The sequence below is a fragment of the Anabrus simplex genome, chromosome 14, assembly GCF_040414725.1.
Source record: "Anabrus simplex isolate iqAnaSimp1 chromosome 14, ASM4041472v1, whole genome shotgun sequence".
Taxonomy (NCBI): Eukaryota; Metazoa; Arthropoda; class Insecta; order Orthoptera; family Tettigoniidae; genus Anabrus; species Anabrus simplex.
The window spans coordinates 69,383,682-69,401,847 of NC_090278.1; the positions used below are offsets into that span (position 1 = coordinate 69,383,682).

General features: G+C 39.3%; 1 protein-coding gene across 1 annotated transcript in view; it reads right to left on the minus strand.

Moving 5' to 3' along the window:
* Nipped-A (Transcription-associated protein Nipped-A) overlaps positions 1-18,166 on the minus strand; it is a 347,371-nt gene that overhangs the window by 200,483 nt on the left and 128,722 nt on the right. The window contains exons 31-35 of the mRNA XM_067157840.2: positions 15,661-15,918; positions 12,534-12,657; positions 11,511-11,657; positions 10,031-10,236; positions 3,286-3,456 (exon numbers count right to left, since the gene is read on the minus strand). Coding sequence (XP_067013941.2) covers positions 3,286-3,456; positions 10,031-10,236; positions 11,511-11,657; positions 12,534-12,657; positions 15,661-15,918 — 906 coding nt within the window. The remainder of the gene's footprint in view (positions 1-3,285; positions 3,457-10,030; positions 10,237-11,510; positions 11,658-12,533; positions 12,658-15,660; positions 15,919-18,166) is intronic.

Genomic DNA, 18,166 nt, shown 5'->3' on the forward strand with positions numbered 1-18,166 from the left:
TTGACAGAACCCAGAATTCACAAAGCAATTTTCATTTTGACAAGGAGAGTTCTGGCATGTCATTCAATAAGGGACACACTATAATTGCAGAATAATGCATGTAATTTTTGTGGTACCCCCCTTCGTCGAGCAGTACACGAGAAATATCTGCAAGTGTTAGGCAAGATAATAATCTTATGTAACCACACAAGACTTCACAAAGCAGAAAAAATGTTCCTTACAGTGTTGGAGATGAGAGAACTTGCTACACCCTCCACATTCTACTCTGATATCACTCTTGTCTCATTCCAATAGCATAGGAAACATTTTGCCAACACACAAGATTTTTTTTATTTTTACAAGTTGCTTTGTCACACAAACACACACGCATGCACGCACGCACACGCACGCACCGACACACACGTCTTATGGCGATGATGGTTTAGAAAACGCAAGCTGACAGCTACATGACCCAGGCCGTACAGCCATTTTCTCGGTACACGAGATATCATAATGGCAGTTCAGTGCGAGGTAGTACTCATTAATGGATCTCATGTGCCTGATGGTACTCTCCATCTTTTCGATAGATGACAATGATGACAAATTTATTAAAAACCACCATTCCAATACTTTACATTAAGTAGTGATAGTGAAGTGCTCACTTCACTAGCAAAAGAAAGCCTAAAGAGCTTGAATAATATAATATTTGCATTCTTCTTCCTGATACATTTCTGCTTATGCAGTGATGAAATTAAATTACGGTTACCTTCTGGGCACTTAACTTTTGATATAACAGTCAAGAGATAATATAAGTTATGGAACAGAACACACAAGTGACAAATCAAGTTATATACCGAGTGGCCAAAAGTCATGGGAAGACACTGAATGTGATGTTAACGAGTTGCTCATCCGCGAGCCCTCAGAATGGCGAGGCATTGACTCTACAAGGTGTTGGTATCGTTCTGGAGGGATCTGGACCCATGCATCTTACACTGCTACTCACAATTGCTCTTGTGTAGTTGGTGCGGGGTTCATGGAGCGTACACCAGCATTGACAAAATCCCATAAATGATCTATTGGATTACGATCGAAGGATCTGGAGGGCCAATCCATGGTCATAACTTCACTGGAGTGCTCCTCCAACCACCTACGTGCCACCACAGAACGGTGACACGGTGCACTGTCCTGTTGAAACGTGGCATCTCCATCAGGGTACTCTAGGGCCAGAAAGAGATGCAGATGGCCTGAAAGAATGTCCACATAACGTTCACCTGTCAGCACTCCCTGCAGCCGGACAATGGGGCCTAATTGTGACCATGAGAACGCACCCAGACCAGGACTGAGCCACTTCTCACCGTTACACAATTCTGTTGACACCCAGGATCCATAGCTTCATGGGGCATATGCCATACTCTCACACGCCCATCAGCTCGATACAACTGGAACCGGGATTCATTGGACCATACTATGCACCGCCACTGTTCCATGGTCCATCGTCGATGTTCACGGGTCCATGCACGTCGCTGAGCTCTTTGTTAAGGTGTCAGCAAACTGACACCAGTTGGTTGTTGGCTGGTGAAGCATGTGTGGTACAGTTGCCTCCTTACAGTCCTGGTAGAAATGAGTTATACTCCGCACGGCCTTACTTCTAAATTGAAGTTTCGCAAAACAAATGAGCATCGCCTTCCCTCTGTTGCCAGCGCGCTACGCCTGCGAGAACAGCTGATGCAATATGACCGCGGTAAACAGCCCTTTTAAATTGTAATACAGTACTCAGAAAAACGAATGAATATGGATTGAAAACAAATTCATAAGAACTACACTTTCTAACAATATCTGGCACTATAAGAGAATATATTATTAACAATAAAAGAGAATGAGGAAATAACACATCACTAACGGCTAATGGCTGGCACAGAAAGGAGGTTATGGCCTACAAATGGAACACACAACTGATCTCAGAGTCACTGGAGCCCTCCAACAATATGAAAAACACACTAAATATTGAAGGAAAATGCAAAAGATCGCGAACCGTACCGAATACCAAACACGCTGAGCGAGATAGGTTAACCACGTGGTGAATGTAAATATTAGAGTTGGCAACTAGGTTTCGAGATCGTGCTCTGCCGATATAAATCGATATGAATGGCAGCTTGGGATTGGTTGGATGTCTATGCTTCAGCGCATAACCACCAGACAGAGCCAAAATCTGCTAAAACGTCAATTTAGAAGTAGAGCCTATGTGGTACAGTTGCCTCCTTACAGTTCTGGTAGAAATGAGTTAATGACTCCCAACATTCAGCTGGGTGGTGATCTGACTCACAGCAGTCCTTCGAGCGCCCAGTATGGTTCTACGGAGGTGACGTGCTGTCCGTTCATTAAACATCTTTGGTCTTCTCGTGCGCGGGTGGTAACATTCTCTCTGTGATATTGAAGATCCAACCTCGACACTGTTGACCTTGGAAACAAGAATTCGCATGTAATCTCCGCAATGCTATGACCAATGTGCCATGCGCCAACGATCATCCCACGTTCGAAGTATGTTAACTCACGACGTGTTGCCATCTTCACAACACTGGTGTCTGCGACAGACTGCTCAGCTACGCTGAAGCTAGCTGTAACGCTCAGGGATCATACATGGCACAATTTCTAATGGGACACACCTTCCTGCGACTTTTGGCCACTCAGTGTATGGAAAGACAGGCACAAGAAGAGGAATGCATAATAGTTCATCAGGGGATGTGGAAAACCTAGGCCTGAGGAGGAGAGAGCCCATTTATGTGCACACAGCAGTGTATGAAGTTGTGGGTATTGTCCTCGTCTTGTGTGTCCACGATTGTCCTCTTCTTCTCTTTCAGTTACTCTTTCTTCCCACACATAACTGTCACTGTATTTATCCTATTATGTGTAGGAAAAAAAAAAGAGAACTGTTAACGTCACCATTATAATCATCATTATCACCATCATTATCATCTGTGGGTCATCAGAACTGTTAACTGTATATTAGGTGTTTTGGGTCCTGACATCACAATTAGCATTTTCTAAAGTTCAAAGTAATTCATGTACAATTCCTAAAACCAAATTTTATGAAATTATTTTCATGAAAATATTTTTTGTCAATGCAGTCTTCCTGAAGACCAAGAAGATTCATCTGGTGTCACATAATTTGAATAGGTAATTTGCATGGACCAGCCTGAAATTTAGAATTTTAGAATGGTAATGCATATATCTAGAAACACACTTTTATAATTTATAAAAATATACAAATCTCCCATCTATCAAAAGGTTAGAACCATTATTACAAACCTCATTTGTTTCAGCTTCATCCTTGATGCGTTGCAGGTCCCACTTGATGATTACCTCTGCCAGCTCCACGGCCAATTTACGATGCTCTATGGTGGATGTAGGACTGAATCCTAGACGCTGCATAGAGGATACCATGTACTGCACTAGATGATGGCGCACAGGGTAGTAAACCTGGAATGCGTGATAAACAACTTTTTCAATTTATAATGCAACATTGTAACAAATTATAAGCAGATCCAGTTGGTAAGGAATATACAGTGAGGAGTTTTTATAGAAGGAATTGCAGACAAGTTTGTGTATCTGAAGACCTTGAAACAGAATGTGAAGAGAAGGGATGAAAAGTTAGGAGGGGAGTGACCTGTTTCAGTGGGACAACAATGCCAATTCACCAGAAAGTGCCGAACTTTGGATTGCATATAAATCAGTACTTGCTCTTTAAACCTCAACACAGCCACTCCACTAATAAAACAACAGAAAAATATCCAAAATGAGCTACAGGATAAGAGACCCGTCAAAAACAAATCTTGACTCAAGCAGGTACTAATGGAAGGATGTGATGATTTAAGTTCTGATGTCACTGGGTTGCTAAACATAAAACTAAAATGACTGCACAGAGAGGTAGTATGGTTTTACTATCATCTACAGTAGAAGTCCATTATAGCGAGAATTCATAACAGCGAAAAATTTACTCGCTATAACGGATTGTCGTTATATCAGATTTTTGTATAAAAGTCGGAAAACCACCCATGCACATTAAAATCGGTATGAAACGGCAATCAGTTTGTTAAAAACTTGTGTTTCCGTAGATGATATCCACACTACGGCTTACTTGTTTGTTATTTTTCATAATCCGATACTACATGAAAGTATGTTTAATTTCATTCTGAAAAAAATATAGTACCGTATTTCTCCAAATCCAAGATGAACCCCACTTTTTCCTTCAAACAATTTAAATCAGGCTCAAGAAGAACTTTGTAAAATCATATGCATGCCTTGTTGTACAGTAGGCCCACGCATTTTTAGACTATTTTTAGACGCCAAGCATTGACTTTCGTCACGCCGTATTTTTTTTTTTTTTGGCTGCACAATTATTCTTCATTTCCGCTGGTTTAAGGACCATTAACTTAACATTGGCATCATAATACCGAAGAGAACCCGTTGAAAATTTTCCGGCAATACCTATTCCATACGCCTCTAGAATACAACGATCCATCAGGAAATTATTCTTGCTGTCTATAAAACTGTTACTTTTACGCAGCATCAGATATTACCAGCTACCACTACACGCACGTTTCGCATGCCGGGTTCGGCCAAATTCAGCGGCTAGCGATATATAGGTCTAATCGCGGACGTTGAAAGTCAACAAACGAGTTTATACTGCCACGGTATGGCCATTTCGCCCTTGCCTTTTTTGTGCACATATCTCACAATTTCATCTTCGACTTCTTTAAAGCGTCCTTGTTGCGGACCACTGAATACATTTTTTGTACAGTACGCATTTTTTAGCTCTTTGTATTCACGCTAACATCAAATATTGGCTTTAGTTAGGCCTATGGCGTATTTTCTTGCGGCTGCACAATTATTCTACATTTCCGAGTGTTTAATAACCAATAACTTAAAATCGGCATTATAATATCGACTAGAACCCGTTGAAAATTTGCCAGCAATACTTTTTTCACGTATCTTTACAATACGACTATCCATCACAAAAATATTCCTGCTGTCTATAAACATTAATTTTACTATGCGTCGAGTACAATAGAAGCGTTATAACTCTGCCACTGAGTAGCCATGGCTTTTCTAAGAATTCGAAGGGTCGCATGTTTTGATGCCATTCTGCAGATTTGAGAAACACTCAGGCACTGTACAAGCGGTTGTCGCGGCTAGCGATGTATAGTAAAGAGGCGGTCGTTTACTGTCAACGAGTTCTGTACGCGTATGAAAAGCAGCAGCGTGGATACCACGGTAGTTGTCAATGGTATCCATTAACTTACTGTTAGGCCGCGAATGCAACAACCCTTGAGTTTTCGCATGAGATTCTGAGGGAAAAAGTCTTGGATTCGGAGAAATACGATATCTCTCCAGAGATTTCTGTGGCAAACACCTCAGCTTTCTTCTTCAAACAGCATCACCTAACCTAACCATATATGTATCATGAAAACACATTTGAAATGCACGTAGAGAAATAACCTCTTCGCGAAAAATTTACATATAAATAGCCGTAACTAGATGCGAGAAGATATGAAATATCCTCTGAAATCAGTGATGTACTCTGCTATATCTTACTTAATTTCCGTAATAACATTAAAATTAAGATATCGTTTACTTCAGTCTTTACTTTTAACGAGTTAACAACTGCTATCGGCCACGTTATTTACGCATTTATTACGAAAACGTGTTATCTTCTTTCATTTTGAATTTTCTTCAGAGAACAGCAGTCGATGGGTATTATTAATCAACTCCAACATCGTCTTTGAATGTCAACGAGAGAGCATGCAAATGCACAAACTGAGAAAACTATACCGTACCGAAGATGATCGATCGCATTTTGTTGCAAACGTTTCAGTTTTCTTATTCAAACAGCGCTACGTATCCTAACTTAACCGTACTATACGTATGATGAAAACACACTTAAGCGCCTGTAGAGAAATGATAAATTTCTTGCTATAAATTTTCATAATAGCCTTTCCGTTATTTAACCAGATGCGACAAAATATAAACTAACCTCTGAAATCAATTAAGCACTCTGCCATATCTCGAGGTGTATCCCATTCTTACTTAATTGCAGTATTTGGCCTCAAAAGTAAGCGGTCGTTTAGCCAGCCCTAATATTTTAACGAGTTAACAAGCGTTATGTAACAAGCTATTTACGCATTTATTATGAACATATGTTCTCTTTCATTTCGAACTTTCTTTACGGAACAGCTGTCGATGTGTATTACTAATCGACTCCAATATCGCCTTCGAATGTCGACGAGAGAAATCGCTAGTGCACATAGAGAGGAAACTATACTGAAAGTAATTGATCGCATGCATATCATCGCTGGGGTGCATAAATATTGGTAACGGAAAAAATCGCGCGCGCTTTATCGCTCGTAATAACGGATGCGTCAGTGATAGGGTTCTCGCTGTAACCGAAGGACGATACACAGTTTAATATAGGAATTTTGAAGGGACAGGAAAAAGTCGTCGCTATAACGGAGTTCTCGTTATATGCCGTACTCACTATAGCGGACTTCCACTGTAATTTACTAAATTACTATTTAGAGTTTACAAGTACACTCGCATTCCAGGTTTCCACTTTATGCAGTTTGTACTTGCAAATTGTCTTGGATATGCAATATTCTGTTGTCTAATACAGCCTCTCACAGTGCAGTGTCATCCCAAGAGCAGTTTACTCTTCAATTTGCAATACTTCATTTAATCAAAACAATCTTACTCCTTGCTAACGCAATTCTGAATGACTCATCACCGACTCTCAACCATCTCGTAACTGCCTCACACCGACTAGAGATTGACTTTTATTATTTTAACATTTTAACAGCAGCGGTTACTAGTATACGAATAGGTGTATATATAGGGAGGACAGTTTGATTATCTACATCTAAAAGTCGGAACCCATCTACAGGTATTTCGTTATAAGGGAGTGTGACGAGTCAAATTCGTATGGGGTAGTAAAGTCTGTATATTCATAACTTCAATATCATTGGTGTCCAACAGGTTTTACTGTAATAAGTTGATCTATAGATTCATCAGGAAGGTAGAGAAGTCGGAGGGATGGAAGGGCAATGAAAACAAGTGTAATTGCAGGGAGAATTGTCCAAATTACTTCAATTGTTTGACCTTCAAGTAAATAATGGTGGATGAATTTATTAAATGATAAGCTTCCTATAATATAAGCTACTAGAATAGTAATTAATAAAATAAAGAGTGTATGATAATGGAAAAAAATTAATTGTTCTATTAAAGGGGAGGCACTGTTTTGTAAATTTAAATTCGATCAGGTTGCCATGTTCCAATAAAAGGGTGAACTTTATATGTAGAGCTTAAATCTACCACACTATTCTGCCATATTAGAAGTTAGTTAATATAGGTAATTCAGAGTACGAATGTTCGGCTGGCGGATATGATTAATTTCGTGTGGCTATTTTTAGCCGAGTGCAGCCCTTGTAAGGCAGACCCTCCGATGAGGGTGGGCGGCATCTGCCATGTGTAGGTAACTGCGTGTAATTGTAGTGGAGGATAGTGTTATATGTGGTGTGTGAGTTGCAGGGATGTCGGGGACAACACAAACACCCAACCCCCAGGCCAATGGAATTAACCAATTAAGGTTAAAATCTCCGACCTGGCCGGGAATCGAACCCGGGTCCCTCTGAACCGAAGGCCAGTACGCTAACCATTCAGCCAACGAGTCGGACGCGGATATGATTGATATCATTCTAATGAACTTACCATATTTATGGGGAATAATACAGTTCGATTTGAAATTATACTTTCTCAGATAATGAAAATAAGGAAGATAATACCAATAAATGAAATAGTTGATCCTAGTCTTGAGACAACATTTCAAGACGTATAACTATCTGGGTAGTCGGAGTAGCGACGTGGTATACCTGCTAACCCTAAAAAATGTTGAGGGAAGAATGTTAAGTTTACTCCTACAAATATAGTTGTAAATTGAATTTTTAATAATTTAAGGTAAATTGAATTTTTAATCATTTAGGATTAAGTGTTAATCATGCGAATAAAGGGCACCTTTTATAACAACATTGTAAGGTTTGTGTGTGTTGTTTTCACACTATTACGTTTTTTTCCTTTTTCTTATTTTACAGTTGATCTCAACAAGGCTCCATTTTAACTTATAATAATAATAATAATAATAATAATAATAATAATAATAATAATAATAATAATAATAATAAATACTATCATCAGCACTGTTTACTAAGATGGCTTTGATATTTTATAATGATAATTCAAGACAGAGCCACATTCTCTCAGGTTCACTCTTTATACGGGCCAGAGGGAGATTCTTGCAGTTTTCACTTACAGATCATTCTGCACACCTTCTCTGTTGCTAGCCAGCTTCCAGTATCTTCTATGGACTTTTTTTTTCCTCATTGCAAGTCTCAACAATTCGCCAGGGCTATTGTTTTACTCGCTGTTGGCTACACGCACTCTAAGCCTCATTCATTAATCATTGTCCCAGAGGAGTGCGACAGGCTTCGGCAGCCAGCACAATTCCTATCCTCGCCGCTAGATGGGGGCTTCACTCGTTCCATTCCTGACTCAGTCGAATGACTGGAAAGAGGCTGTGGATTTTCATTTTCATTACTTTTATGGGCCACAGTGCAAGGTTTTCATTTTTCTCTTGTGTTTTTGACACCATTTAATACTCTGTAGTTACTTTTATAAGTTCCTGTGGAAAAGTTTCTCATATTTGCTCTTGTGTTTTTCATACCTTTTAATAATATTTTCTCATCATCTTTAAAAAAAAATAAAAATAAAAAATGGCTAGGTGAACAACTGATAGGGAATCTGCCATCTGGGCGATAGTCCAAAATGCAGATCATTGATGACTGAGGGTACTATATGTGCACACAACATTAAATGCATGTATGTCATGAAAAAAAAGTGTAGAGTGGTTCCATATCTCTGTGGCATATTCTTTAATTGGATATTCAATAATACGTTTTCTCGTTTAACACATACTGTTTCCTTGTTCTTTGCAAAAGTGTCTTAATGAGATTTTATTGTATATATTCTACACTGTTTTGCTTTATATATTATTATTATTATTATTATTATTATTATTATTATTATTATTATTATTATTATTATTATTGTACCAGGGGTACACCTTCTCCATCCATTTCAACTGCGCGCCTTCTAGAAAGCCATCTGTGTTATGAATCTGAAACTGTGTAGCTGAAGATATTTGAACCTTTAGTCTTTAGATGTCTCTAGTATCGACCCTATGTGCCCCCTCTGGCGGGAGGGAAAACTATTCATTTTTTAAGGGAAATCTCTATTCTACATGATTGTAAACCTCATGTGTTTGGAATTTTTTAAAAATTTTTATGTGCTAAGGTTACCGCCACTGCTACGGCTTCCTTCTTCCTTACATTATGGACCAATCAGAAATGTTTGTACATATTTTTGTAGCAATTAAAATTGGGGGTGTTTACAGGCATTCTGCCTAGGTCAAGAGAGTTCGGGAACCTTCCACCCGAGTTGCTATAAAAGCTTTAGGGCCGTATTGTAATTTTAGTCGCTCCGGTCTAAATGTGTGTACGGTATAATAGGGGGCAGGAGCAGCCTTGCCCTCGTTGGAAGGCCCTACAGCTCAAGGTAATGGCAGACCTCTTTTAATATGCGATAGCTCCAGACAGTTAACTTGAGGGGAAGGTTTCAAACTTCTTTCTTAATGTAAAATTCTCAAGTTTAATATCCCCTTTTAAATGTCAATTTTCAGGCATCAGAAAACTTTGTTCAAATCCCGGCTGGGAAATATGTAACTTAGGGAATAAAGAGTGTTCACCCTCTAATAATTCCCATTCAACTTGGTATGGGAGTGACTATGATTTTCTAAAACTCTAAATTCTTCAAACCTTTTTTTGAACGTAATATTTCGCATTTAGTCACCCCTCTATAGTATAGGCTTAATTATTATTGGAATTTTATGCACTTTGTTGATGATAAATAAACAAATCAAATACAGGAGGGAAAGATGTAAGCTGCTCACTTTGTAGTGCCGCACTACCAACTGCAACATGTGGAAGAGTTGTGGCATGGAGTGGCCTTCCTCTACGATGATCTTCTTCGTCCAGTGTGTTAGCATGGTGTACCCATCTTCCATCCGAACAGGGATCAGTGGAGTGAGGATCTCCAAAGCTTGTCTTACAACACTGCGTGCTTCAACGGCATGAGCCTTCAGCAGACTGTGGAACACTGCACAGAGAAAATAATGTTAGTCATCAACTCTGGCACAAAGTACATGATGATATCTAAACACATGTACAATGGAAGTGTCAATCAGTAGATGAGGTCATATACCTATTGGCCAACAAATATGCCTGTGTTACTTATGTATAAGTCGAACTTGCCCATAGCTGAAACAGCATATTAACAGAAGCCTGAAGGATGTTGGATCAGTACCAACTCCATCAGCTATCATAGCAAAGCCTAGACATCACTAACGCATACCATGGTAGTAGTTCCTCACTGCTTTGCTCAACAAGCCAAAAAGTGCTATTACAAATTAGTCTGCCAAGTCCATTGAAATGAACACCCGAACTGACCTGGGCAATACTCTGTCTCTGTATAAGGTATCAAAAATTGCTAATGCAATCCAAAATAGCAAATACAGAAGTAGCTTCATCTTCAGAAGTTGCATGGTCCATTTTGGTATGTAGTTCTTAAGATAAACACTGAAGATGTTCCATCTACAACGATGGTAGCCGTCTTCAGTGACTTGACTGACTTGTTTGAAATTTCCTTTGCGTTGCATTAGCAGGAATTGTATTGCTGACTGAAAATTTATTTTTGTGCTAAGGGATTCTGAACAGTTTGGGTTATATTTATGTTCTTATCTGGGTCCTGACTGATCTGCGTTTTCTATCCTGCCTGCTTTGTTGATCACAATTACAGAGAACAAACACAGAAGGAGATAAAGAACCCATCCTAACTCATTCTACCCTCCTACTATCTTTCTTCCTAGCTTTGTTGTATATATAACTCTCATAACACAATGAAGTTAGGAACTGCAAGAAAGTTGATAGTTTTAGTTGACTGTAATCATAGCTATGAGACCTTCAGTCTTACAAGGAATCAAAACCACAGAGACCTGACCTTTCATTTCATGAATACTACATGTACTGCCTGGGATTCGAAATGTGACCATCTTGGTGAGAAGCCAGTGATGATGCCATTCAGCTATCAAGCCCCTGGTTGGGAACCAAACATGATATATTATATATAAATTATCTAAACTGAGACTATGATTAGCATAATGGCTTAACTGTTGACTTTCCACTCTAGCAACTGAAGTTTGAGCCCTAGGGAACAATCACATAGTGTCAGTCATAGCCAAAACCTTAAATGGGCTAAGAAAATTCTAGTGACCCCAGAAACAACCAGGATAAGGTGAAGATCAAGAAGAAAGACTGACAAAGCCCCCAAGTCAGTTCAAAAAAATATCTATAATAAAAAAACTCAATACGTACCTTGTAGTTTAAGACGCTTATGGATGGCAAATTTAGCAATAATATGACACAGGAGAAGATGTCCATGGTATCTTGTTGCAGGATCCACACAGATTTTCCCCAAGAGGCATGGCCAGGCAAACATCAACAGCCGCCGTACTTTAGCACCTGAAATGTTCACAATATCCTCAATCTGAAAAACGTATTTATTCATTTTTACACCAATAAGTGTTTGCCAAAGGACACAGAATAGCTCACAAATTCTCTGAAAATAATTGAATATAATTGTTGGTTTTGTAAAACAACTGAAGAACTTAAGATTATGAACATTGTTAATGATTTTTTAAATGCTGCCGGAAGTAAATTAAGTATGATGTTTTCCATACAAATAGTTCTGTGCTATTGTACAGTATTTAATGTGATTTAATATACATTAAATATAAGTTGATCAGAATGAGAACACCCGTAGGAGAGAGAGGTGCATTGCTGGCTTCTCTGAGAGCTTCCCTATGTGATTTAGAGTTCATCGGGGGGGATATCATCTCGCATGACTTGTTTGAAAGTGTTCCTTGGACATTGATGTACGCCGACGAAATCCTCCTTACAGCCACTACCAAAGAGGAATTGCAGGGCTGAGTTTCAGGATGAGTGACCACTTAGGCCAATTAAGTCTAAGCCTAAATGTTAAGAAGACTGAATTTCTGGAAACTAATCCCACCACATGCAACGTCAATGGTCAAGAACTAGCGAAAACCTGCTATTTCCAATATTTAGGATCCTTCCTGCACTGCATTTACATGATGGCTTACAACTGATGTTTGAGAACCGAAATACTACACAAAGTTTTCAAAATTAACTCCAATAGGTATTGGTTTTATATCCATACAGAGTAACCTGACGAAAACTTGACAAAATTGAAGTCTGAGATGCACATGACTCCCGTTGTAAGTTTCATACATAGATTTTCAACCAGCCGTGGAACACGTTATTAAATGATGCAGTTATATACATCAATTATTTCATAAATAGTCCTTGAACACTTACCTTGTCGTTTGTTGGCTGCATCGTGAATGTGCGGAGAAGCTTGTTCCATCAGGAGACAGGAGAATTGAAGTAGGAAAATTCTTACAGAATCAGAATTAGAGAATGGATTGTCAGGATCTATAACCTGTAACAATAATAAAAAGAACATATTCAATTATAACATTTAGAGAAATAACGCCCAAATTACCAACATGTATGACAAAGGAAATAAATCGCAAGTAAATATTCCTAAAAACGGGTATTAAAAAAAGTAAATCCAGAACAACAGACCCTTGTAAGCATATAGAGCTGGATTTCTTCTCATCCAACACTTATCACATCAAGATTAAAAATTTCTAAAAAATGGTTCCATCAAACTCTAGTTGTTGCTGATTATGCTGTTGTTTAAAGGGGCCTAATATCTAGGTCATCGGCCCCTAATGGTACGAGATGAAACGAAATGTAATAACAATTAAAATTTATCCACCGATTAGAATTTAAAAGATGATGATGTATGTATGTATGTATGTATGTATGTATGTATGTATGTATGTATGTATGTATGTATGTATGTATGTTTAGTCTTCAGCCCTAAGGCTGGTTGGATCCTCAACAACTCTGCCATCAGCTGTCATAGATGGCCTAGGCATCACTGAAGAGGCGTACTAGGGAAAGGAGGAGTGACGTAGTTTCCCATTAATTTCCTCACCGAGCCAGAAGTTGCTATTATATATCAGTCTGCCAAGCCCACTGAAATGCATCCACCAACCGACCCTATGAGCAACATTTTCACACCATTCATAGCAGGGACTGGCTGAGCAAGGAATGGCATTACTAGCATCGCTCATACCTCAGTCACTTTCATATTGTCAAAGCCAAGGATAAGACAGAGACAGATCAATGAAAGTAGAAAATTATTATGAATTTTAAATAATCAGTGGATCTAATTTGCAATGTGTTCTTATAAAATGATCTAAAAATTGATCAAAATACAATAAGGTATTGACTTTGAAATAATACCATATATTACCTACAAATTAAAAGTTCAAAAACCCATTCAAAATACACAAAGACAGACTAAAACAGGACTAACAGAATTAAAAACAAATAGAAAATTGACTCTTAAACATGGTAAAACAGGCCACTGTCTCTCATAAAACGGATGACAAGGTCTACAAACGGCTGATCATCTCGTAACATGAGAGAGATGGTACTTGGAAGTTTTAGACTATGGCGCAGATCGGCCAGGTCCGCATTACCATCCACACTTTCTCTGCGTTTCTTGCCTACCTCCCAGTACCTTTGTTTGTATCCCTAATCTCTCACTGTGCCCCGCTGTTCTCATATCTCTGTCCATCAAGGCCATAACGCAGAATCAGGACTATTCAGTTGACTTAAATTTGGGAGATTCACTACAAATTTTATGTTCTAGAGAAATGAATTTCATTTTATGGGTCCGTATTGAACTATGATTATATCAAATTAAAATAAGTTAGTTAAATCCGAAGTAGGATAAAAGTTTCATGCCAGTCTAGTGACTTATTATCAGCATATTTCTTCTGCATGACATAAGAAACAAAAAAATAATTGCAAACAAATCAACACTTCATTCATCCGAATTTCAGTGCCAGTCCACACACACTACCATGCAGTTAACTGAATGCTTCCCATGATGATATATATTGTGTTCTTCATGAACAGTTACAGCCAACAATCTGAGGCATTTCATCTCTATGATAAAAATCTTGCATGTTTGTTGCACAACAGTTTCTGGGAACTTTATGTCATTAATGACAGCTATTAAGCTCACCTGACAGCCGCGATTGTTAAGGTGTCAATTCTATATGGTCTGACACTGTGATTAGCCAGTTCCAAGTTCCGCTGGTCGAAAAAAAAATTCACCATTAGAATGTTGGCCGGCAGGGTAGGTCTAATCACTAGATCGCATGCCAAAATCCTCCATTCAATTCCAAACCTCTCTGCAGTGTTCATATGGACTGAAGGAATATGACACTGTTGATGGTGATTTGTCCATTGAATGGGAAAGTTGAGCCTTAAGCAGACCCCTTGGTGCTATTCGACAGGAGCAGGCTAATATGCCAGCACCATCCTTCACCCTCTCTCTCTCCCTATTACCATACATCACGTCCGACTCGTTGGCTGAATGGTCAGCGTATTGGCCTTCGGTTCAAAGGGTGCTGGGTTCGATTTCTGGCCGGGTCGTGGTTTTTAACATTCATTGGTTAATTTCAATGGCCCGGGGGATGGGTATTTGTGCTGTCCCCAACATCCCTGCAACTCACACACAACACATAACACTATCCTCCACCACAATAACACACAGTTACCTACACATGGCAGATGCCACCCACTCTCATCGGAGGGTTTGCCTTACAAGGGCTGCACTCGGCTAGAATTAGCCACACAAAATTATTATTATTATTATACCATACATCACGACATTATTTTTTAACTGGACATACATACAATAGCAGCTATCATGCAGGGAACTGGTCTACAAGCTGAAGACTTCAGTATTTGATGCACATTGGTGCATAAGCCATTACCCAAGCAATATGGTGTAAAATGTTACTAATGTTCGGCTGATATTGCTTTTCATCTATTTGTTGTGCTGTACGTTCCTCTCTCTCTCTCTCTCTCTCTCTCTCTATTGTTCTCATCACCACTATGTACTACTACTACTACATTCAAATAATTATTTCCTTGAATTACACAAAAATTACAGTGTCCATTACACTGTTGTAACTCACTGGAACAATCTGCTGTGCTCTTCTGTGGAAGGTTCGCCACATTTAGAAAAATTCTGCTGATGTGGCAGCCACCCAAGATCATGTGATAGCCATTCTACAATCGATTCCTAGACAAGCCCTTTGCTGATAGGTTTAAAAATGATTTTAGGGAAGAGTTCCTCTCAAAGTGTTTATGTTTTTAAGACAAAAGAGCTGAAGAAGCGACTGCCCTCAGGACGCTCTTATTCCCCAGACAGTTGACTACAAAACTAGTTTCACTAGCATGACCAATACATGAAAGACACACACCCATCTGCACATGGCACCTTGGAGGGTGTGTATTAGATTTATGGAAACACGGTATTTGTTATTTCCAGTATAGTCTAAAAATATCTCACCTGACTAATGAACACAGACACACAATTGTCTGGATTCTCTGTCTCTGGCATCGGAGGGCCACCAATCAATCTCTCTCCTTCTCCACGCTCGAAGCTAACAGCAAAGCAGGGGATCAGGATAAGTTGCATGATCTTAGCCTTCAGCTCCTGAGACATGGTGGGGTTTTGGAACTGATTGACAAAAAGGAAGAATGCCGACCGCTTCCACTCCACGGTGTAATTTTGAGATACAGTGTTCTCCAAGAAATCGCGCAGGAACTGGAAGAGAAAGAAAGAGCATAAAGTTACAACGTTTTCCTCAAGATTAACCCTTTTAATACCATTTTGTTAAGAAGGAAGCCATACTTTTCACTGTCGACTCAGTTTAAATATAAACTTATAAACTTTTCCAGTCTTTCAAACATACAATTTCATTAAAAATATGACACTATAACGTATCTGTAAAAAACACATTAAACAAGGAATAAATACACATACATGTTTGGACAGAGATAAACACAAATATTTATAAATATTCAATGTGACTTGATAGAATCAGATGATTGTAGAAAGCATGATTACAAATAAACTCAATTGGTACTTGGAAACAAAATCTCTTGTATCAGAAGAACGAGCAGGATTCAGACAAAACAGGTCCACCTCCCATCAAATGACAAGATTTACACAAGCTGTGAGGGAAGCCTTTAACAAAAGGGAAAGTGTTCTTGCAGTTTTCATTGATTTTAAAGGAGCTTATGATACTGATGGTGAAAACATGCTGTTAAGGAATCTTACCAGATTCAAAGTAAATGGACGCAAGTTAGAGTTCAAGATTCCTTTCCCAAAGAATGATCAATGTTTGTTACAACAACAAAACTTCAAGGTGCAAGCAATCAAAACTAGGCCTCCCCACAAGGAGTTGTATCGAGCACAACATTATTCAATGTGTATATCAAGGAAGTAACTTATGTATCAGCATGTTTGCAGATGATGTTATCGCACATGTATCACAGACCTATGGTGTTTCGCACATTGTGGTGCCACTTACAGGCAACACAAACATATGGTGTTCAACACTAACCACAGGAACTCGTACTATCCCATGGTGTTCCTCATATAGTGAGTACTAATCATAGGAAAGCCAGAACCATGGTGTTGCTCACCCATGGTGTCACTCATATAGTGGTACTAATCACAGGTAGTGTAAAAGCCAACAGCGCACTCTGTTGCAACTAATCACAAACCTATTTTGTACCTAACAAAGTGGTACTACGAGCAAGTAATAGCGACCCATGGTGTTCCCCGCATGGTGGTACTAATTACAAGTAGTCTCATGGTTCTAAATCAATCATCGCTTGGTCGCCCCTTTTAGTCGCCTCTTACGGCAGGCAGGGTAAACCGTGGGTGTATTCTTCGTCTGCGTCTCCCACCCACAGGGGGCTGGGTGTTTGGTCTGCGAGAGCTATTTTATTTCTCTCAAATCCACCGGCAAGCAGGTTAGGACCCCCCGTATCTACCATCTGGGATGCACCACCTGGAAAGTATTGCCTCTCCCCCTGCTACGCCAGCATAGTAGGTTCATGGAAAAAAATACTATTAAAAACAGGCGTGAAGAAATGGCAAATAAAAAGGCAGAAACGAAATTATGGAAGGATATTGATGCTAAATGGAATCAGTATAAAATAAAACCAAGAAAATAAGCTGTAGCCTTCTTCAGACTTAACACTGGCCACAACTGTCTCGCAGCTCATCTGAAACAAATCAACATCCTGAGATCCAAAAAAATGCACACTTTGCCATGACTCTGGAAGCAAAATGGATAAGGAACACCTGCTGCATTGCAACAAACTTGATGTGACAGAACTTCAGGAAATTTCACTCAACTATACTGGAACGCAAGAAAGCTAATGGACTGGAATCCGGGCTGGCCATAAGTTACAACAAAAACAGAATCTGATGATGTTCTTTTAAGAAGGAAATGTCATTCTTCCAACAATTAAGTTCCCAGAAGGAAACCATTATTTAATTTCAACGATTGGAAAGGTTAAAAACGTTCCACCCCAGTGCAGCAATATTGCAAAATGCTGCCTAATTTCACAACTGAAAATACCTAAAGAGCTTAAATGGTAATTATCTCATTCTTTATGTAATAAAGTGCATTTGTTTCTTGTTTAGTAATGTGTTTTTTTACAGGTATATTCGTTCGTAATCTGACCCTCCAGGGTCGGTTTTTCCCTCGGACTCAGCGAGGGATCCCACCTCTACCGCCTCAAGGGCAGTGTCCTGGAGATTCAGACTATGAGTCGGGGATACAACTGGGGAGAATGACCAGTAACTCGCCCAGGCGGCCTCACCTCGTATGCTGAACAGGGGCCTAGTGGAGGGATGGGAAGATTGGATGGGACAGGCAAGGAAGAGGGAAGGAAGCGGCCGTGGCCTTCAGTTAGGTACCATCCCGGCATTTGCCTGGAGGAGAAGTGGGAAACCACGGAAAATCACTTCCACGATGGCTGAGGTGGGAATTGAA